This window comes from Aotus nancymaae, unplaced genomic scaffold (assembly GCF_030222135.1).
Source record: "Aotus nancymaae isolate 86718 unplaced genomic scaffold, 86718_ANA_hifiasm-v0.15.2.pri h1tg000003l, whole genome shotgun sequence".
Lineage (NCBI taxonomy): Eukaryota > Metazoa > Chordata > Mammalia > Primates > Aotidae > Aotus > Aotus nancymaae.
The window spans coordinates 2962244-2983882 of NW_026988414.1; the positions used below are offsets into that span (position 1 = coordinate 2962244).

The 21639-nt window shown below is 56.6% G+C and overlaps 2 protein-coding genes across 3 annotated transcripts in view; both read right to left on the bottom strand.

The window, feature by feature from the left end:
* Nucleotides 1-1593: 1593 nt before the first annotated feature.
* Nucleotides 1594-10116, bottom strand: DOLPP1 (dolichyldiphosphatase 1). The gene is made up of 8 exons (XM_012457995.2): nt 10020-10116; nt 6924-7024; nt 6594-6678; nt 6395-6494; nt 6085-6183; nt 5429-5557; nt 4846-4935; nt 1594-3069 (listed from the first exon to the last, which is right to left on the bottom strand). The coding sequence occupies exons 1-8, from the start codon at nt 10093-10095 to the stop codon at nt 3033-3035; spliced, it is 717 nt and encodes a 238-aa protein (XP_012313418.1). The 5' UTR covers nt 10096-10116; the 3' UTR covers nt 1594-3032.
* Nucleotides 10117-17449: 7333 nt separating this feature from the next.
* Nucleotides 17450-21639, bottom strand: part of MIGA2 (mitoguardin 2) — a 35072-nt gene continuing 30882 nt past the window's right edge. For both annotated transcript variants that reach the window (XM_012457997.3, XM_012457998.3), the window contains exons 13-16: nt 21363-21497; nt 20246-20299; nt 19474-19590; nt 17450-19198 (exon numbers count right to left, since the gene is read on the bottom strand). In XM_012457997.3, the coding sequence (XP_012313420.2) occupies nt 18992-19198; nt 19474-19590; nt 20246-20299; nt 21363-21497 (513 nt within the window). In that variant the 3' untranslated portion in view covers nt 17450-18991. The remainder of the gene's footprint in view (nt 19199-19473; nt 19591-20245; nt 20300-21362; nt 21498-21639) is intronic.

Below are 21639 nucleotides of genomic sequence, written 5' to 3' on the forward strand. Positions count from 1 at the left end.
TAGTCTCAAATTCCTGACCTTAAGTGATCAACCTGCCTAGACCTCCCAAAGTGCTGGGATTACAGATGTGAGCCGCCTCACCTGGCCAAAAGTGGGTATTTCAAAGAGGCTTCTGAGGGCTTGAGGAGTTGGGCTTCTGCCCAGCACTGCACCTTGGGCAGGATGGAGTGGGGTCGGGGTAAGCAGGTGAGTGTGAATGAAGTGAAAGCAATGAGTTAGCAGCATCTGAAGCCAGGTGGCCCGGACCCAGCCTGAGCCCTTAGCCTGGTGGTCTCTGTGGGCCTCCCCAGGAAACGGAGTGAACAAGTGAAGGAAGGCTCAGGTGGGGCCAGGGTCCACCCTCTGGGGAGCTCCTTTTTGCAACCTTCTCAGTGTAGGACTTCGGTTTTATTAAGAAATGAAAGCTATGGCCGGGCGCGGTGGCTCACACCTGTAATCCCAGCACTTTGGGAGACTGAGGCAGGCGGATAAGGAGGTCAGGAGTTCGAGACCAGCCTGGCCAACATGGTGAAACCCCATCTCTACTAAATATGCAAAAAAATTAGCTGGGAGTGGTGGCTTGCACCTGTAGTCCCAGCTACTTGGGAGGCTGAGTCAGGAGAATCGCTTGAACCCAGGAGGTGGAGGTTGCAGTGAGCCGAGATAGTGCCACTGCACTCCAGCCTGGACGACAGAGCAAGACTACATTTCAAAAAAACTAGTAAATCAGTCTGTGCCTAATCATTCCAATATCTGAAGTATTTGTGGGTTTGCTTCTATCATCTGTTTTCTGCTGGTTCTCCGTCATGGCGTCTTCTTTCCTTTTATATTTGATCATCTTTGTCCACATGTATTTGTTTTGTTTTTGAGATGGGGTCTTGCTCAGGCTGGAGTGCAATGGTGTGATCACAGTACGCTGCAGCCTTGACCTCCCAGGCTCAAGTGATCTCCCACCTCAACCCGCCAAGTAGCTGGGACCACAGGTGTGTACCACCACGCCTGGCTAATTCTTAAAAAAATATTTTAGGGAGGGACAACGGGGAGAAATGCCAGATATAGTATGCATCTAAAGTAAAATAAAAATTAAATATATATATTTTAAAGACAAGGTCTTGCTATGTTGCCCAGGCTGGGCTCAAACTCCTGGGCTCAAATGATCCTCCCGCCTTGGCCTCCCAAAGTGCTGAAATTACAGGCGTGAGCCACTGTGTCAGACCAAGTGGAGACGGTTATCCTGGCACATTCTGAAGGGCACACTGGCTGCCCCCAAGTCTTCAAGGCTGTCCCACAGAGGAGGAACGAGGCTCAGTGAGAGCAGAGCCAGCACCACACAGGGAGGGGCCTGAGAGTGAAAAGGGGAAAACTTCCTAAGGCTGAAAGTGTCCAGGTTTGGAATGGCGGCCCTCATCCCCTAGAGGGATGTAATCGGAAGCTGGACAGACCCTGACAGGGAACGTCGCAGAGGCCATTCACAGTCCTCCTGTGGGCTAGAAGGGACTCGGTAACTTCTGGTTTCATGGTCTTCACCACCGTATCGTTGCCCCTAAGGGTCCTGTGTCCCCGCAGCTGCCCCAATCTCCTCTCCTGAGCTCAGTCAGCATGTGCTCAAGCCGCCCAAGTTTACGATTTTATTTTAAAACAATAGTAAACAATTTCATTGATTTTTCTTAAATCAAACCACCTCACACTCGGCTTGTCTCAGGCAAAAAGTAAAAAATAAAAATAACAAGGGGAGGGAAACGTGGAAACCGACCTACCTTCCCTAGAAATAAGCCCTGGTCCCGGCATCTGGAATGGCTTTTGGACACTGCCTTTAACAAAGGAGAAAAGAAAGCACCAAAATATTGTGCTTCAGCAGCAGGTTAGGAACCGCCACAAAGAAAGGGGTGGGAGGATTCGAACACAGATCCCGAGTGACCCAGTTCAGTCCTCAAAGCTTCTGAGAGTCTGGAGGCGTCTCCTCTCCACAACTCCCTTTCAGAGTGACTTAGAGATGGGGGTCCCTTTGGGAAGAGCCCTCCCACAAACTGGGCTGGCAGGGCTCTGTAAGCCCACACCCCAGACACAGGTTTGAGGGGGACCCCAAGCAGGTTCCCAGCTGGTCAAGAGATGGGTCGGGAAGGACAAGGACATATTCAGAGCACACAGAGGGAAGGACGAGGGACTTCGGGCGCCCGCTGCCTCACTCCTCTCCTCCCGGCTCCCAGCTCCTTCCCATTTTGTTCGCGTAGGGATGAAGACTAACTGCTACCGGGTGGCAGGGCAAGAAAGAGCTGTAAACAGCTTGGGTCTGCTCACCCACATGTGCAGGCTCCTTTGTCAGAAAGGGATTATTGTCTTATGGACAGGGGACCAGAGAAAGCCCTTATGGTGTTGGGTCGATACGGGGTAGAACACGATGACAGCAGCTGCCAGATGCGCACTCGCTCTGGGCCCTGCCCCCAGACAGGGAAACACTGACCGAGGTTCTGGAATGGCAATGGTGGCAGGGAGGGTGTGGGGTATGCTCCCCTCCTCCTGGCACCCCAGGCCACCGCTCCAGCCCAAGGAGAGGCATCTGCGCTCTGGACATAGGGCAAAGGGCCTGGGAAGCTGACTGGGGCCCTCTGTCCATAGGGCAGCCACCGGAGAGCAGGCTCTTCAGCTCCAGAATCCTGCCTGCCTCTGACAAAACCAAAAAATAAATAGTGTGTACTTCTCACGCCACCTGGAATTCCTGGCCCCGAGACCAGAGGCGCGAGCCCTCCTCCTCCACCCCACACCCAGGTGCCCACGCTGAGGGCACTTCCTGCCCAGCCGGGGGCTGGCAGCAGCACAAGCAAGGGTCTCTGGCCACGGCCCCCAGGCAGCAGGCCCTCCAGGGTCCTGGTTGAGGGGCTGGCTCAGCCCTTTGGTCCACCTTGTTCATTAAAATTAAAATAAGAAAAAAAAAGGCTCCACTTGGTGACTTGGATCTGTAGAGGTCTCTGCTTCGTCCCTGTCTGTCATCCTGTCCATCCTGCAAGGCATCATGTGGGCCAGATCTGGAGGCTGGGCCCAGCCACACCCACCAGTCACTGCAGTTTCGTCCCCAGCTTGCGTTGTCTGTTCCTGCAAAATGGGACAGGGGTCAGATGTGGATTCAGTAACCTACAGCTGTCCCCCACCTCATAGTCCCAACTAAGTAGATAAATCCCGACCCCCAGTAGCCAGTGATTGACCTGAACTGGGCCAATCAGAGCGCCTGCCCTGGGAATGGCACCTAGAGAGGGTTGATCTCCCTGGCGGGGCCTGTACCTCAGCTATCTCAGCTCTGGAATCCTGGAAGTGAAGCCAGGAGACTGGGGCTGGGATGGGGGCCAGGATGAGACAACAGAGGCAAGGGGAACCTGGCTGGGTTCCAATTAGTTATGGGGAGTTTCCCTCTATTGACAAGCCAGCACAAGTGGGTTCTGTTGTTACCGATCAAAATAGAAGTACAGAAAAGTAGTGAGTGCCCCATCCGGGAGGTATGTAAGCAAAAGTAGGAGAACTACTGATGGAGGTTACTGAGGGGATTTGAGCACCCAATTTGGGGTATGGCTATATCCAGGATGAGCCCAGGAACCTGAGGGAAGCAGGGCCAATCACCTCCATTTTCTAGAGAGGCTGATAGACTCGGTAGAGGAGAATGGGGCTTGTCCAGGGTCCCAGTTAAAATCTAGAAACCTGACTGGTCCTGTGTGATCTGGCCCCAGCCTCATCCCACAACACACCCCTTGTTCCCTGGGCTCCAGCCCCGGCTGTCTCAATCTGGTGCACTCACCAAGATAGGTCCACTTCAGGAGCTATGCACGCCCTTCCCCAGCCAGCTCTGACTTCAACAGGCCCCGCCCACCCAGCCCCACATAGGCTCCCGACACAAGCTGTCAGGCCACAGCACCGGATCACATAGGCAGGTGCACCGCAGCTCTTCCCTGCCTGCTGTGAGCACCATAAGCAGGGGACCACGGCTGTCGCTCTGTGCTTGCCCCCAGCACACAGCCTGGCACAGAACAGGTGTGCCCTGAGATTTTGGTAAATGAAGGCAGGTGGAGGCCGGCCAGGCGGGGCGGGGCAGGGCACGGTGAGGCAGGGCAGGCCGGTGAGAGATCAGCAGAGCCAGCTGGGGCCCTTCCGCCTCTAATGGGATTGCCTGCCCTAACCCCCTCCAATCCCCTTTCCTCATGGATCCCCGGCTTTGCTCTTAAGCTTGTTAGGATAATTTGGACCTTGATGCACTAAACACATTTCCTGGCTGCTAGGACACCCCACCCTGCCCCGCCCCACAGTCCCTCTTGGCCCCCCTGCAAACCTCCCAGGCTTCCTCTGGAGCCTCAGCTCGTCTCTAAACCCGGAGAGGAGCCAGCCTTCCCACACCCCTAGGACCCCCACCCAGGATTTGGGGTGAGTGAAACACCATGAGTCAGGACTCTCCAAAGCTCAGCTCTGTCCTGGCCTGCTGTGCAACTACAGGCTGGCCCCCTAACTCAACATGCCTCAGTTGACCCAGGTCTAAGAAAGCATCTGGACTAACCCCTAGGGATGGCCACACACAGGAGCCCTAAGAACCTCAGCTGCCCAGCTCTCTGGTTCTGGGCTGCAGAGGTTAAAAGCATGGGCTCTGGGCCAGACAGCCTGGGTTCACCACCCTGCTCCCCACCCAGTATCTGCAAGATCTCAAGCCAATGACTTCTCTTCTCCAAGCTTCAATTTTCTCATCTGCAAAATGGGGGTCACGGTAGGATTCAATGGGTTAATGCAAGAGAAGCACTTAGGCAGGCATGGGCTCCCAGAGTGCCCTCCAAACACAGAGGCAGAGGCTGCCTGGGGCTGGGTCCCTGTGAGCACTGCTGTCCCCGAACTCACCTGGCTTCTGCCCGGGTTACCGTGTACTCAAACCAGAGTACGTTGGGAATGAGGCTTGTGTCTCGGATTAGGAAGAACTCGGAGATAGGCCTGGAGAGACAGACACCCAGAGAGCTAGGACCACATCAGGGCATGAGTCTCACCGCGCCAGACATCACCACCAGTGCCCAGGGCTGGTGCTGCACCCTCCCCCACCGCCTAGAGTCACTGCCTGGCCTAAGACCCCAGAGCCACTGAGAGACCCAGCTATGTCACCTGTGTCACCTCAGGCAGGGGCACTGTCCCACAGCACACACAGCCCAGCAGGACTCAGGCTTCTAAGCCCCTGAGAACCCATGCGAGGACAGAGGATAGCACTCTGGCTTCTGGGCCTGAGGAAACCCCCCATGTCTCTGCTGCAAACCCTTGGAGGTGGTGGAAGCCAGACAGGTGGGGCCTGTAGCCTTATGCCACCAGAAAGCTAGGCACTGGGGCCTCCTCAGGGAGACAGGGGCTGGGGTCAAGACTCCTGGCCCGCCCACTGACAGCCCCACCCACAGGAGGGGACAGGGCCACAGTGCCTGGGACGGCAGGAGGCAGTTACCAGGCTGCTATCCTGGGGAACAGCGGGGTGAGGACCTCCTGGGTGAAGATGAACCAGGCGACGGCCATGAGGCCTCCAGCGATGCCTCCATAGAGCACCTGGCTCCAGGTGTGGTACAGCAGGTAGACCCTGGGCCAAGGCCAGAAGGGAAGTACGTGAGAGCCAGGCAGAGACAGGCCCGCACAATCCTCTGAGCCCATGTGCCAGCTTCCCAGGGACCCGTGCCCACACATGTGGAGACACACCGACACACCGACAGGACACTGACTCCACGGGCACAGCCTCAGATCCACTTCCAGGAGGGAGGGCGCTGGACCCCAACTGCAGTTCTCCCATCTGCAGCCGTGAAGGGCCGGCTGGGATCTGCTGCCGCCTGTCCAGCCCTTGACCTCTGGATTTGTCTATGGTGGGCTCCTCCGGAATAGGGACTAGATGGCTAATACACGGCATTAGCCCCAGAATCTTGGGCTCAGTGGGGACTGGGCTAGAAAAAGCATCTGGAGCCCTGTCTTTTTAAAACTAGAGGTCTGAGACCCCTTTCCCAGTCCTGCCCTATAGGCTCTGGGACTAGGGTCCATAGTGGGGCCCAACAGGGACCAGGAATCAGCAGGACCCACATGGGCAGGGTGCAGGCAGGGGCTCTCCCTCCTCCATACCTACTGTAGGAGACTAGGAAGGCCGCAGCGAGGAGCCCTAGGGAGAGCACGTGCCTCCACAGCAAGTCCAGGAACCTGGCGTTGTTTGTTTGGTGCATTCTGGGAAAACAGGCCCGCCAGATGGCCTCAGCCCACAGCCCAGCCCAGGCCTCCCAAACAGTCCCTGGCCCCATCCAAATGCTCCCTGGGTGCCTTCTGCCTCAGCTGCAGCCCCTCCCACCCCAGGGGCATCTGAAGGGCTAGCAGTGAGTCCCTGGCAGAGCCCAGCCTGGGCCAGTTCAGGGCCACCCCGGCAAGGGAAGAAGCTCACCTTAAATACAGGAAAAGGAAGGAATAGACGGAGAAGAACCACATAAACTGGGAATGGCTGGAGGGCATCCCGTATTTGGTGCCCACTGCTGTGTGGGGGCCTGGGAGAGAGAGGAGACCAGGGCATCACGGGAGGATGCAGACCTCCCAGTAACACCCCGACCTGGGGGACCCTCAGGCCCTCGCGGCCCAGGCCCTACCTCCACAGGGCCGTGGCTCCTGGATCACGTTTTTGATCAGCCAGTTGACCCCCTCGTTCAGTGCCAGGCCCGCAAGGAACGAGATCTGCTGGGGAAGACGTGCGGTCAGCTGGGCCTCTGTGCACCTGCTGGCTGCTACCCAGTCCCAAAGACCATGGGCTCTGACTGAACCTCCCAGCCCAAAAGTTAAGCAACCTGGAACCAGCAGGGAGGCTTCACACACCTGAAGACAGGTTGACGCAGGGATGAGAAGGCAAACCCTGGGCTGAGGGGCAGACAGGCTGCCCAAAGCGGGGTGGGGTGGGGAGGGGGTGGGCAGGTCAGACTCACCGTGTGCAGCTCCCGCTTAAATATAATGAGGGTCACAAAACCAACAATGACAAATACAGGGCCGAGGCTCAGGTAGGCAAGAAGGTGGCCAGAGAGATCACCTGGCAAGACAGAGAACAGAATGAGGACAGGGCCCAGGCATCAGAAGAGGGGCCAGCCCCCTGCAAGGAGGGCCTGAGCCAGAAAGGAGGTCCTAGCCAGGAACACTGGCCCCTTTTAGGAGACGAGGACACTCAAGCTGAGAATCTAAGGGCAGGTGAGGCTGAGTCCAAAGGGCACCCTGACCATTTAAGACAAGGCGGCTATGCAGCCGCTCTGGGGTCTGAGGGCATGGCTCAGTTCCTATGCCAGCACTCGCCGGCTGCGTGAACTGAGGCCGGATTCAAGTTTCTAAGCCTCAGCTCACCTACTTGTGGAATAGGGATATTAGTGCCTACCTCCTATGGCTGCGTGAGACTTGATGATATGAGACCTGTGAGACACTCAGTTTGGTCCCTGGCAACCAGGATACTTCCATGTTGGGACAGAGGTGGGGAGAACCCAGTGTAGGAAAGGGTCCATGCCACCAGCCTCACACAAGCAGCAGGGAAGGTGTCCACAGAGGGCTGAGCCCAGATTCCAGGGCTGAAGAGATGGACACACACACGCCTGGCCTCATCCACATCCGGGATCCCACCCAGGATCAGGCTGGCCTGGGGTTGGTCTGGGAAAGCAGTGCAGCCCGGCTGAGGACCTGGGTTCAAGTGCTGGTGCTGCCACAGTCCCACTGGGTGACAGCAGGGTGAGTCCCTTCTCTTTCCTGGGCCTCTCCACCACGAAGCTCACCTCCACAGCACTGGGCTGTGAAGACAGCGAGTGGCTGGTACCCACACCTTGAGACAAAGGCGGCTATGCAGCCACTCTGGGGTCTGAGGGCATGGCTCAGTTCCTATGCCAGCACTCGCTGGCTGCATGAACGGAGGCAACGATTCAACTTTCTAAGCCTCAGCTCACCCACTTGTGGAATAGGGATATTAGCGCCTACCTCCTACTGCTGCCATCTCCACAGCCTGTCCCAGAGCCGGCACCACCCTGGGGTTTTCCTGAAGATGCTACCACAGACTCTGGCCTCTCCACTCTCTGATCCAAGCCCCCTCATGCCTCCCACTGCCCTTAGGACAAGTTCCCCCTCAGCCCAGCTCATCTGGCCCTGCACAGCCCTGGCCCTGCTTCCCTCCCACCCTCTGCTCTACTTCCAAGGACCGAACTCTAGTTCCCTGAGCGTACCGTGCCCTGTCCTACTTCTGGACCTTTGCACGCAGTTTCCCCACCTGGGATGCTCTCTGGGTTAACTCAACAAACATCAACTAAGAACCCACCACAGTGGCAAGAAAAGACAGATACGTCCCTGGTAGTGCAGAGCTCACAGTCTGACAGGAGAATCTGCTGTCCAGACATGGTTCATGATCCACTAGTTAGTGTAGATATCAGGACAGCATCTGGGAGTAGGGACTGGGTCTCTTTATACCCCACTCTATCCCCACGGCCTAGCACAGAGCCTGACTCTTAACTGGGCTCAAAAACTGTTGAATGAATGGATGAAATAAGCAAGCGATGGTGTGATGAGGGGTGTGAAGGAGAAGTGCAGGGAACCACAGAAGCATTTATAGGGGCCTAGACCTCGCCAGATGCCCCAGGCTCAGCCAGGTCCCTCATCACAGCCTGTATCATGCTGCACACAACTGCCTGCCAGGTTCCTTCTGGCTTGCTGGACTGTGAGCACTCCAAGAAGCTACTCTGAGGCCAGGACGGGAAGCTGTGAAGGTGCAGAGGCCTTAGCAAGTCTCACCCACCTCCTTCTTATAAAGCAGTCATTTTTCATAGTGCAGGAGTGCAGGGATCTATCAGTCCTGTTAAGCATTCTAAACTCAGAGCTAGCCCAGGGCCCAGCACTCAGGAGTGTTCAGCAGATAATTGGCTGAATGAATAAATGGATGTATGATGGGCAGGCAGGCAGGGCCCAGCACCTGGCAGGGCCATACCACCCCCAGTACAACCCAGAACACCAAGGTCAAAGTTCTTTGGCATTCAGTCCTGGTGCCCTCAGCGGGGCCAGGTTCTCACATCTCGCAAGGCAGCAGCAAGAGCAGGCCCTTCCCAGGCAAGCAGGGCTCAATGAGGGGGCCCCAGCCTTACCTGGCACTCAACCATCCTACTCAAGGAGGGTCCTGGAAGGTGGGATGGCATTAACTGCAGGTATTTCCTGAATACTTATGCATGCTGGGCACTGTGCTCAGCCCTTCTTGTGCCTCCTGCTATTTGATGCTTACACCATCACCAGACAGTAAGCACTGTAATCAGTCCCACTTTTAGAGGTGAAGTAACTTAAGCAGAGGCAGGCACCTACACAAGGCCTCAGCCTCAACTGGAGCCTAGATGGGTCTGACCCCCACGCCCACGCTCTGCGCCACTCTTAGTAGAGAGCCTCCAGAACGCCGCTAATGGACCTCTCAACTAGAAAGCCCTGCGCTTCGAGAGGTGTGTCTGAAGCGAAGCTCCAGAAGTCAAGATCCCGGAGGCTGCCGCCCCCTCATCGGGTCCTCTCGGTTGTAAAGTCGTGCTCTGCTCAGGGCGTGGCACCACAAGTACTCAAAAGCCTGGCTGCAGCTTGCACACTCCCTGCAACGGAGAGCTCTTTCTCTTACAAGCAGCCCAAAGCACTGTTCGAAGGAAACAAACACTCCCTGCACGCTGGGGCGGGAGTGCGGCCTCTCTGGGGCAAGGGAAGAAGGGCAAAGGTCCAGGCCAGGGATCTTTTCTCGCCTCACACAGACCCCCGCCCCATTTCAGTCCACCGGCGCCCCGGGACCCAGGGGAGCGCCCCGGCCGCGCAGCCGCAGAGTACGCGAGCGAGCGCCTCACAATTTCGCCCAGCTCATCCCTGCACCACTGCGCCTGCGCGGCGCGCGCGCCGGCCGAGCCCCTCCAAGGCTCACTATTTGACAGTTCCCACCCCGGTCCCCCGGCGCCCCCTACGCGGGCTCGCGCAGGCCAGAGAGCCCGAGACTGAGAGGCCGTACCCGGGAAGGCGTCCTCGGAGCCGGGGCCGCCTTTTACCTGCAGGATATTCGACGTGGGTGAGGGTCACCGGCCGCCATGAAGCGGGGAGCGAGCACTGTCCTTCCGCTGCCATCTTACCCGGAGACCGGGCTTCTTCGAGCAGCCAATGGGGAGCCAGGGGGGCGGTGGTCCTGACCTATCACGCCGGGGAGGCGCCGTGCACCCAATCGGAGGCCGATATAGGTAGCGGCGCAGCCATTCAGCGTGCAGGCCGTGGGGCCGGGCTGAGAGGCGAATCAGAGAGCGGGGCCCCTGGGAGCCAACGAGCCGGCCCAGCTGGCGCCCAATCCCGGGCGAGCACAGGTAGGGGCCTGGCCAATCAGAGAAGGGGAGGGTTCCAGCGCAGAACAGGGAGCATAACAGCCAATCAGAAGGTGAGACTGCCTTAGCGTGTGGGCAGGGCGGGCCAATGAGGCGCTGGCTTTGGGGGCGTGTTGAATTTTGGTGGGAGCTTTGGTTCGGATGGGACCTGCACCCAGAGTGAAGGCTCCCCTGGTACCCCGAGCCGACCTGCAGTCTGGGGGACCTGCGCGTCCAACAGCGCATACTCGAAGAGGAGAGGCAACCTCAGCCCCAAGGGGTTTGAACCGACCCACTTTTAGTTACGAGTAAACTGAGGCCAGAGACCCAGAGGAGGCTTATTTCCCTCTGCCCCATACTGGCCGGCGAAAGGGCAAGTCACACAGAACAGATGACGTTTTTGTGAAAAGTGTGTTGGGCAAGGCGCGCAGTAGGCACCCTAAACGCTGGACTGAACGGAAGCTTAATTGATGCTAAGAGTGGAAGCTTAGCTGCAGTTAAGGACTCCTTCCACCTTCATTCATTTAACAAAGATTTATTGATTCAGTCACGTCTGTGCTACTTAATGAGGCGTCCTGGGAGCATTTCAAACAAGAAGTCGGTTTTCCACCCACCCTTCAGTTTTCCCAAGACATTCTTCTGTGAACAGCCAGCCACACCTTCCCACCCGTCTTCACCTCTCCTACCCAACTCTGTCTCTGGCTAGATTGGATTACAGTCCAGGTAAGGTGGGCTGGAAGGGCTCGACCTCTTGTCTCCTGGCCCTAGCATGTGCTGGGTTGTTTTTTTGTTTTTGTTTTTTTCTTTCTTTTTTTTTAATGCAACAGTGTTGAGAGATTTTTGTTTTGTTTTGTTTTTGAGACAGGTCTTGCTCTGTTGACCAGGCTAGAGTGCAGTGGCACGAACTTGGCTCACTGCAACCTCCACCTCCTGGGTCCAAGTGATTCTCCTGTCTCAGCCTCCCCAGTAGCTGGGACTACATGCGCACACCACTGCACCCGGCTAGTTTTTGCGTTTATAGTCGAGATGGGGTTTCACCATGTTGCCTTTACTGGTCTCAAACTCCTGAGCTCAGGCATTCCGCCCTCGTAAGCCACCGCCCCTGGCCAGCAAGAGCTATTTTGCTGCATGGGTTGCACTGCCTCTCCTGCCCTACTTTGCCCAGCCAAATCTGGCTCAGGTGTCTCGTGGACTTACAGGTTTCCACAGCCGAGTGAGGGACCAGTACTGGACTCCCACGGTTGCATCTCCTCTCCTGTCTCAGCCCAGACCTCACTGGACTGTGATCAGTTCCTTATCTCTCCCAGTGAGCAGCGGCTTTCAGACTTCATAGAGTGCAGAAGTCAGCGTTTAGAAAATACAGATTGCTGGGTCACATTGAGGCCTGGGTTGATCCAGTAGGTCTGGGTTGGAGCCTAGGTGTCTGGGTTCTTATGTGCTCCAGGGATGTCGATACAGGTAGTTACAGCCACTGCTGGAGAAGCCCCAGGCAACAGGAGGACGGGTTGATACACCCTGAGCCAGGTCCAGACCTGACCTAGAGCAAGTGCCCGATAAATGACACAGGCGCCCCCGACAGGAGGTGAGAATAACCCAGGAAATCCCACCGAGAGAGTGGCTCTGTCTGTGAGTGGCCAGGCCAGTGGAGCAGGGACCCTGGGCTGGCCTGTGTGGCCAGAGGAGATGATGGCGACTCAGAACCCACCAGGGAGCCCAGAAGGCCCCCTGCCCCCAGCCCTGCTGTGCGCACTCCCAGCCTGGGCTCGTCTGGGCACTGCCATTATTAGCCTTTGAGAAGCAGGAGGTGTGAGGAGCGGGCCGGGAGCTTCCCAGAATAGTTCCCTGGAACAGGGCAGCCATCCACTATCTGGGCCACATTGTCGCTCCCAAATCGACCTTGGGAGCAAAGTCCATGAAATGCAGACCTGTCAGTGCCGGGAGTCTCCCGAGGGAGGTTGAGGATGAGGAATCACAAAATGAGAGGGAGTTACCCAGGGAGGGTTTTCATGGCAGAGAGAACAGTGTTAGCCAGTGTCCTGGAGCCCGAATATGGCTGAAGTGGGCAAGAGGGAGAAAAGGGATGAGGTGGCGAGGGGGAAGTCCACAGGGGCCTGGCCACCCAAAACTTTGAGGGCACTGTTAGTGATGGGGACAGAGGGGATATCTGAAGGATGGGTTTGTTGTTGGGTTTGGTTTTGTTTTCTTGTTTAAAACAACATTCAGGGCAGGCATGGTGGCTAATACCTGTAGTCCCAGCACTTTGAGAGGCCGAGGCAGAAGGATCACTTGAACCCAGGAATTCAAGACTAGCCCGGGCGACACAGCAAGACCTCATCTCTACAAACAGTTTTTTGTGTTTTTTTTTGAGATAGAGTTTTGCTCTTGTTGCACAGACTGGAGTGCAATGGCAGGATCTCTGCTCACCACAACCTCCACCTCCCGAGTAGCTGGGATTACAGGCATGTGCCACCATGCCTGGCTAATTTTGTATTTTTTGTAGAGACAGGGTTTCTACATGTTGGTCAGTCTGGTTTCAAACTCCCAACCTCAGGTCATGGCAGGCAGATCACAAGGTCAAGAAATCAAGACCATCCTGGCCAACTTGGTGAGAGAAGTGCTTGAACCCAGAAGGTAGAGGTTGTGGTGTGCTGAGATTGTGTCACTGCACTCCAGCCTGGCGACAGAGTAAGACTCCAGCCTCCAGCTCAAAAAAAAAAAGAAGTTCTGGTAATGACTCCAGGGTCAAGGTGGCTCATGCCTGTAATCCCAGCACTTTGGGAAGCTGAGGAGGGTGGATCACTTGAGGTCAGGAGTTCGAGACTACCCTGGCCAACATAGCAAAACCCCATCTCTACTAAAAAGACAAAAATTAGCCAGGCCTGGTGGTGTATGCCTATAATCCCAGCTACTCAGGAGGCTGAGGCAGGAGAATCACTTGAACCCAGGAGCTGGAGGTTGCAGTGAGCCGAGATCATGCCACTGCACTCCAGCCTGGGAACAAGAGTGAAACTCCGTCTCAAAAAAAAAAGTATATCTATATATATATATATATATATATGGCTGGATGCAGTGGCTCACTCCTGTAATCCCAGAACTTTGAGAGGCTGAGGAGGTTAGGGGTTCAAGACCAGCCTGGCTAACATAGCGAAACCCCAAAAATACAAAATTTAGCTGGTTGTGGTGGTGGGCACCTGTAGCCCCAGCTGAGGCAGAATTGCTTGAACCTGGGAGGTGGAGGTTGCAATGAACTGAGATCGTGCCACTGCACTCCAGCCTGGATGACAGAGCGAGACCGTCCGAAAAAAATTGTATATTTTATATATATGTATATATATATTTATACAGAAAATTCCAGAAATCAAACGTGTACAGCTTGATATAGTTTCACAAACTAAGCACCCTTGTGTAAGCAGCCCCCACATTAGGAAACAGGACCTTAGGAGCCCTGGCACCCCCCCACCCAGTCACCACTGTGACTTCCAGCTTCCGACACCATACCTTCAGGTTGGCCGGATTGTGTAATTTCTATCAGCGGAAGCCTACAGTCTGTATCTTTTGCGTATATGGCTTCTTCACTCACATTATGGTTGTGAGCTTTAACCATGCTGCAGCCTTCAGTGGAAATTTGCTTCCTCTCGTTGCTGTATAGTATTCCATGGTGTGAACATTCCACAGTTTATTTCACATTCTAGTCTTTTTTTATTTTTTGTAGAGACAGGGTCCTGCTGTGTTACCCAGGCTGGTCTTGAACTCATGGCCCCAAACAGCCCTCCTGCCTTAGCATCCCAAAGTGCTGGGACTACAGATGTGAGCCACTGTGCCCGCCTCCATTCTAGTCATTTTTTTTTGAGATGGAGTCTCGCTGTGTCACCCAGGCTGGAGTACAGTGGCGTGATCTCGGCTCACTGCAGCCTCCACCTCCCGGGTTCAAGTGATTCTCCTGCCTCAGCCTCCAGAGTAGTTGGGACTACAGGCATGCACCACTATACCTGGCTAACTTTTTGGTAGAGACGGGGTTTCACCATGTTGGCCAGGCTGGTCTCAAACTCCTAACCTTGTGATCCACCCACCTCAGCCTCCCAAAGTGCTGAGATTACAGACGTAAGCCACCTCGCCCGGCCCCCATTCTAGTCTCGATGGACATTTGTGTGTTTCTAAACTCGGGGCGTTAGAAGTGGAGCTGCAGCGAGCACCTTATGCACAGCTTTGGATTCATACCTGTGGATTTGTCCTTGTGGATTTGTTTCTGAGGGAGATGTGCCTAGGAGCCCTTGCAGGGTCCCATGAGACGGAAGCGGTGATGCAGTCAGACCTGGCTGTTGGACAGGGGCTGCACAGTGCAGGCATGAATATGGCCAGGAGCCCCAGGGGAGGCTGCCTGAGCTGCCCGTCTCCTCCCTCTGAGCTGAGGGTTTGACCAGTGATGTTCCCGATGCCCGCTCTGCACGCCCTGAGAGGCACTGCGTCCTTCCTGTTACCTCCACAACAGCCCTGCAAGGCAGCCCTGAGTGCACCCAGCTTGTGGCTGAGGCGAGGCTCAGAGTGGCACACTATTTGCCATGGCCACCTGGCCCAGGTTCAGAACCACCCTGCATCTCATGAACCAGACTGTTGGCCGCCTCCTCCCACTGCCCCGTAGGTTCTCAGACAAGCCCTGAAACCCAGGCTTTTCCAGAGCTGCCCCAGGGCAGGGTCTGGCCTTTCACCTCTGGCCTTTCCTCTGGCAGGGAGTTCACAGAGAGGGTGGCCCTGAGATTAGAGGTACAGAGTGTAACTGCACCACACCCCAGCCACACTGGTCTGTGCTCAGAGTCCCAGCAAGCCCTTAGGAAACAAGGCTCTTTCCTTCTCTTGGCCTCCGATATGGTTTGGCTGTCTCCCCACTCAAATCTTGTCTTGAATTGTAGCGTCCAGAATTCCCACGTGTTGTGGGAGGGACGCGGTGGGGGTAATTGAATCATGGAGGCAGTTTCCCCCATACCGTTCTCGTGGTAGTAAGTCTCACAAGATCTGACGATGTTATAAGGGGGTCCCCCTTTCACTTGGTTCTCTTTCCCTCTTGCCTGCTGCCATGTAGGATGTGCCTTTCACCTTCCACCATAATTGTGAGGCCTCCCCAGCCGTGCGGAACTGTGAGTCCATTAAACGTTTTTCTTTATAAATTAGCCAATCTTGGGTATGTCTTTGTCAGCTGCGTGAAAACTAATACAGCCTCTTTCTCCAAACGTGATGCTGCTGCCTTCTGGGTTGAATGTTCACTCGTTCACTTCAGGAAATATTTGAGTTCCTCAGTCATGCCAGACCACGTGTGGGCATCAGGGATGAAGGGTGAACACAGCCAGCTGGGTGCCACCCTCAGGAAACTGCCATTTCAGTGGGGGCTGTGGAAGTCCTAGATCCCTGTGATGTCAAACTAGAAGTGATGGTTTCAGTTGTAAAAACCTGTGAGAGGAGCTGTTCATCATGTATCTCTTACAGTAGATGCTTCTGGAAGGTAGGGCCTGGGACCCCCCCACCCACGGAAATGGCCAGGCTCCCCTGAGCTGTGAGCTCCCCTGGTTTGCAACATTTGCTGATTTCCATGTTGGAAATCCTCTCTCTTGGGGAGGGGTGCTGTGGCTCATGCCTGAAATCCTAGCACTTTGAGAGGCCGAGGTGAGAGGATCACTTGAGGCCAGGAGCTTGAGACCAGCCTGGGCAACATAGTGAGACCTCGTTTCTAACAATAAACACATAGGGCCAGGCGTGGTGGCTCATGCCTGTAATTCTAGCACTTTGGGAGGCTGAGGCAGGAGAATCCCTTGAACCCGGGAGGCGGAGGTTGCAGTGAGCCAAGATCACCATTGCATTCCAGCCTGGGTGACAAAGTGAGACTCCATCTCAAAAAAAAAACAAAACAGTTAACACATAAATATATAAAGCAAGCACGCACTCTCCCCGGGGCTCACACTCAAGCTGCCGCCATTGACGTTCCTTGCCCAGGTTGGAAGGAGATGCCCACAGCCAGCTCTGGAGAGTGGGCAGTACAAGCAGGCTCCTGCGCCTCCACCGCTGTCTCCGCAGCACCCAGAGCAAGGCCTGGCACACAGTAGGTGCACAACAACTATATAGCGAACCAATGAGTGAGCATCCTTCAACTCTCCTGTCCGTGCATACATCCCGGAGCCCACTTATATTAATTCAAACCACTGTTTATCAAGCACTCAGTGTGAGCTGTGCCACGGCCAAAGGCTCAGCGAACAGGATCTCACTCACCATCTGAGAATCAGCCAGCCAGTGAAGCAGGAGGAAACTCACAGCTCCTCACGACCCGATGGAAATGCAAACAGCTCCAGGTGAGGGCATGGGGTGGTGGATGGGGCGTTGGGCTAGGTTCCGGAGACCTGGCTGTCCGGCCTGGGGCTGTCATGGAGTCGCTGTACGTGCTAGGGCATGCCCCCTTCCCTCTCCCATCTCCTCTTTCATCAGCAAGGGTGCTGGTCTCAGTTAACAACCACTCGTGAAACCACCCCAAAACCTCCTGGCTTAAAACCATCTCCATTTTACGCTCAAAGTCTGTGGTTACGCTCGGCTGGCCAGGTCTGCTGGGGTCACTCATGGCAGCTGGCCACTCAGCCGGGTTTGTGTGGCCCAAGAGGACCTTCAAGACTGGCAGTGAGCTGTGGCTGCTGGCCAGGATGCCTCTGTGCTCCTCCACGTGGCCTCCCCAGCAAGGGAGCCTAGGTGTCTTGCATGGCAGCAGCTACTTTCCAAGAAGGCACGTCCCAACACAGCAGAGCTCAGGCCTCTGCTAGCCAAAGCAGGTCACACAGCCACTGCTGTGGGAGAGGACTGTACAGGACATAGGTCCTGAGAGGTGCAATTCTGGGAGCCTTGATCATGACAGTCCACCACCAAACAGGCCAGGCTTCCTCTTGGGGTCTTCCCAGCTCTGGTCTCTGGGATTCTGAGCCTCCTGGGACATCTTGTTCTGCTCTGAGATGGGAAGTGCTCCAAGACAATGTTGGGGGTGGGGACCAAAAGGACCCAGGAGCCAGCTTGGAGGGGCTCCCACTGGCTCTGGCCCTGCTGTGCCCCAAGAAGCACACAGCCACACACATAACCAACAACATGGCAAGGTGGAAGGAGGTCGTCTCAAGTGTTTATTTGACTCACAGTCAGTGCACACACTCTACCATCTGAAGTCAGAAGCTGCGACAGTCAACTGCTACAGGCAGTGCACAGATGTGTAAACAAAGACAAATGAAAATGCCACGTCTGTTCACTGGGGAGCAAATGAGGGGGCGGGGCTGAGGCCCACCGTTACATTCACAGCACAGGGCAAGTGCAAATGAACAGGATGTCAGGACTGGGGGTGGACGGGGGGCACAGGGTCCTTCCTGCCCAGGCAGGTTAGTGCCCGAGGATCCCGCATCTGAGAAGGGGCCCACAGATGACAGGCTGCCCCAGCACTGTCTCCCCTCCCCTCCGTGCCGCACCCTCCCACCCCCGGACCCCTTTCCCATTCGGAGGAGAGGGGCCCGGTCGCAGGAGCCAGTCCTCTGACGCCCGAGTGTGGAAACCCAGGAGGGGAGTCTGTTTCTCCTGCAGGCCCCAACAGAATGCATTAGGGTCATGAGACACCTGCTCAGGTGAAGATACTGAGAAGTGAGTCTGCCGGGCTGACAGGATTCCTGGCTTGAGGTCCTGCTAATAAAACTCTGTCTGCAGGCCCAGAGGAGGCTCTCTGCCCCCATGAGGCCCCAGGAGCATTTGTGCGTTGAACTGAAGGCAAAGTGCTGAGCAGTTTCTTGTCCTAATGAGGGTGGGGAAGCTGGTCCAGCCACAAACATCCTCTGACCTCCCCCAACGTGGTCCCTGGGCCCACAGGTGACGGGCCTGAGCGAACCCTGGTCAGAGCCCCCAGCTCAGGGCCTAGCACCACCCAGGGAGGTCCAGGCTCACAGCAGGGGGATGGGCGGAGGCAGGAGGGCCCACCCCACCTCTGCCCGTCTTTGGTGGTGGCAAAGGTGGGAGAAGAAATGACAATCTTTGGCAGGGCAAGGGAATGTCAAAGGACAGTGTCCTGGTTTGGTGCTTGGGTTAGTCTCCTCCCAGAGAGCACAGGATGGGGAGGCCCACACCTCTGTCCCACCTCTGGATGGCCTGAGCCTGCTGCCCACCAAGGTGGCCCCACTCTCCTCCTCTGGAGTTGCAAAGTCTCTGAGAAGGTGGCTGAGGTGGGGAGGCCATCAGGACAGGCCAGCTGGATGCCTGGATGCTGAGACCATGGAGCCACAGGTGGCTTCTAGCTCTGGACACTGTGACCTTCACTACAGGGCACAGCGCCCCCTCCTTCACCTCTACCCTCCCGGCCCCCTTGTCACCTCCCTGGGGTGATGAGAGGTTTTGTGATGCCCCACCTGGGGCATCCTGGCTCTGCCTGTCCCAATTCTCCACAATGCCCCCCTCTCTCACTGCCTCTCTCTCCCACAGGCCCCACTGGCCACTGTCCTGGCCTCTGCTTCCCCCAGGGACTGTTCCATCCCTCTCCGTGGAAATTTCCCCTCTGGGCTTTGGGGACTCCCAGATGATGGGGATGAGGCAAGGTCAAGGGCAACTGCCCTCAGCCACCAACCCAGGGAAGGGAGGAGGAGCCTTTTCTCTGCCGCTTCCAGCCCACACAGCCTCTACTGCAGCTCCGCCAGGGACACATTCTCTCGAGGCAGTGCTCCATTCAGGCCTGCGCTGCTGGCCGGGGGTACCCCAAGGTAGCCCAGCAGGATCTCGCTGCGGCGCCGGGACAGCTGCAGGATGTCATCTGCCAGTGCGGGCACCGACGTGTAGCGCACGTTGTCCAGGTCAAACATGTCCCTCAGGTACTGCACAATCTGGTGCTGTGGGAACAGGGCTGGCGTCAGGCCTGGCCCGGGCTGCTGCCCACCACGATGCCCTCCAGGTCACCCCACGCCCCTTCTCCACCACCAGAGCCCCAGCCAGTCCTCTCCACCCCCGGGCTCCTCCCTCCCGCCGCTTCCTCTGGACCCACGTGGGTCCGGCTCCACCCTCCCTCTGGGAGCAGGCCCAGGCCCTCACCCCATTCCTGGCACCTCCCAGGGTGCCTGTGCCCAGGGCAGTGGTCAGGAAAGAGCAAAAACTGCTCCCTGTTTACCTTGAAGAAAGCACAGACTTCAGCGAGCTGAGGCTTGGGTCCAAGGAAGCCGAAGGCTAGGACAGGGCTCACATGCTCCGATACGGAGTAGAAGTGGGAGATGAAGCCGTCGGGCACCTGCAGTGGCAACAAGGCTGAGGGGCCAGGCTGGGGCCCAGGTAGGACGAGGGCATTGGGCCCAGGTGTGGCATAAAGGGCCGTGCTTTGGAAGTTGACCCAAATGGAGCATGTTCCCACTGGATGGCCCTGGGCAGTGACTCGAGCTTTCAAAGCCCATTTTAACTTATGCAGATGGTAACCACAGGCCACTGTGGGAACTGCACAAGGCGGGGCTGTGGTGGCTCAGGAAGTGCCTGGAGCACGTGGCAGCGGCAGCTGCTATCAGCTGGGCAGCAGAACCCGGCCCGCAGAGGGCAGCAACAAACCACAGCCCAGACAGTGCAGCCAGTCCCTGCCTGGGAGCGGAGCGGACAGGAGCCTGACCACTGGCGGGGATAGGACGCGGGGCTGTCGAGGCACCTGCACCAGGCCAGCTGTCAGCCCTGTGGCCACCACCCTAGGGTGTCCATTCCTCTCCCCACAGTGGGCTGCTCTGTGCTGGGCCTGGGAGGAGAGGAAGTGGGTCTAGGTGCGCCTCCAGGGAGCTCCCGGCCCTGGGAGAGGTAATGGCAGAACAGGCGGCCAGGGCCGAGTGGCTCAGCGAGGAGCTCCACTCTGCAGCCACATCACCTCACAGCCCAGCTCGGGGATCCTGGGCTGCCCAGTCACTCACCATCAACAGCCTCCTCTTGGCTTTCAGGACCGACCAGCAAGCAGTGGCCAGGGCCTGCATCAAAGACAGGATGCGCCTGGTGTCCAAACGGGCCTAGCCCACAGCCCCTGCCCCTGCCAGCCAGGACCAAGCCCTCCCACTCCAAGCAGGAAGATGGGGCCGGGTGCCCAAGCTCTGCGGCTTCCTCCTCTGATTATGGAGTCAGACATCCCTAGACTTGGTCTCAACTCTAACCGTACTGCTGGATCATCTGTGAGCTTCAGTTTCCTCCTCTGTAAAGGGCCACACACGCTCCCACCTTCTTTGGTGGTTGTGGGAGCAATGGTTCCCGCCTGAACACTGCCTCTCGGAAGCCTGGGCCCAGGCGGCACGGCCCAGCTGCTGGAGCGTCACTACTGGCCTCGCTGGGGGTCCTGTGTTGGGCTGTCTCTTGCTCTGTGCCTTTTTTTCTTTATGGTTTTGCTTTCCACTCTTTTAACTTGATTTAACAGGGTGCATCAAAATGGAATAGAATTCATACCAGCACAGAATGAGTGGAATTAAGGTAGGGTGCGGTGACTCACAGCTCACACCTGTAATCCCAGCACTTTGGGAGGCCAAGACAGGTGGATCACCTGAGGTCAGGAGTTCAAGACCAGCCTGACCAACATGGAGAAACCCTGTCGCTACTAAAAATACAAAAATTAGCCAGGCATGGTGGTGCATGCCTGTAATCCCAGCTACCTGGGAGGCTGAGGCAGGAGAATCACTTGAACCTGGTAGGTGGAGGTTGCGGTGAGCCAAGATCAAGCCACTGCACTCCAGCCTGGGCAACAAGAGGGAAACTCTATCTTAAAAAAAAAAAAAAAAGAAAAAAGAATGAGTGGAATTAACTAAATGAAACCACACAATAGGAAGAAAACGCACACCACGTGGGTTCTAAACTGGGGCACCAGGCAGCAACGGAGCACCCTGGAGGCTTCTCCAAGCAGACTCTGGTCTCCCAGGCCCGCAGCCCCAGATCTAAGGGCTGGGGGCCCAGCCGTGGTGCAGATGCCAGGGACAGAGGGCATGGGGGCAGGCAAGCGCACAGACCGATGGGAGCAAGTGTGGGTCTGGGAGCAGGACAGCGACCCACCGTCTCCTTGAAGCTGTCTGACAGCCAGCGGTTCCTCAGGACGGCAAGCACTGAGGCCGGGGGGTTCTCCAGGTCCTCGAAGGCGTCCATAAGGATGAAGTCCAGCACGATGTCAAAGAAGCTCATGCATACCACCTGCGGAGGGTGCCGCCCGGGAGGCTCATGCATGGCACCCGATACCACCCGTGGGGGCACCGCTGGAGCCTCAGAGCTACTTTCCAGATGGGGAGACTGAGGCTGGGGGGCCAGGGCATGAACACACGTGAGGGGGACATGT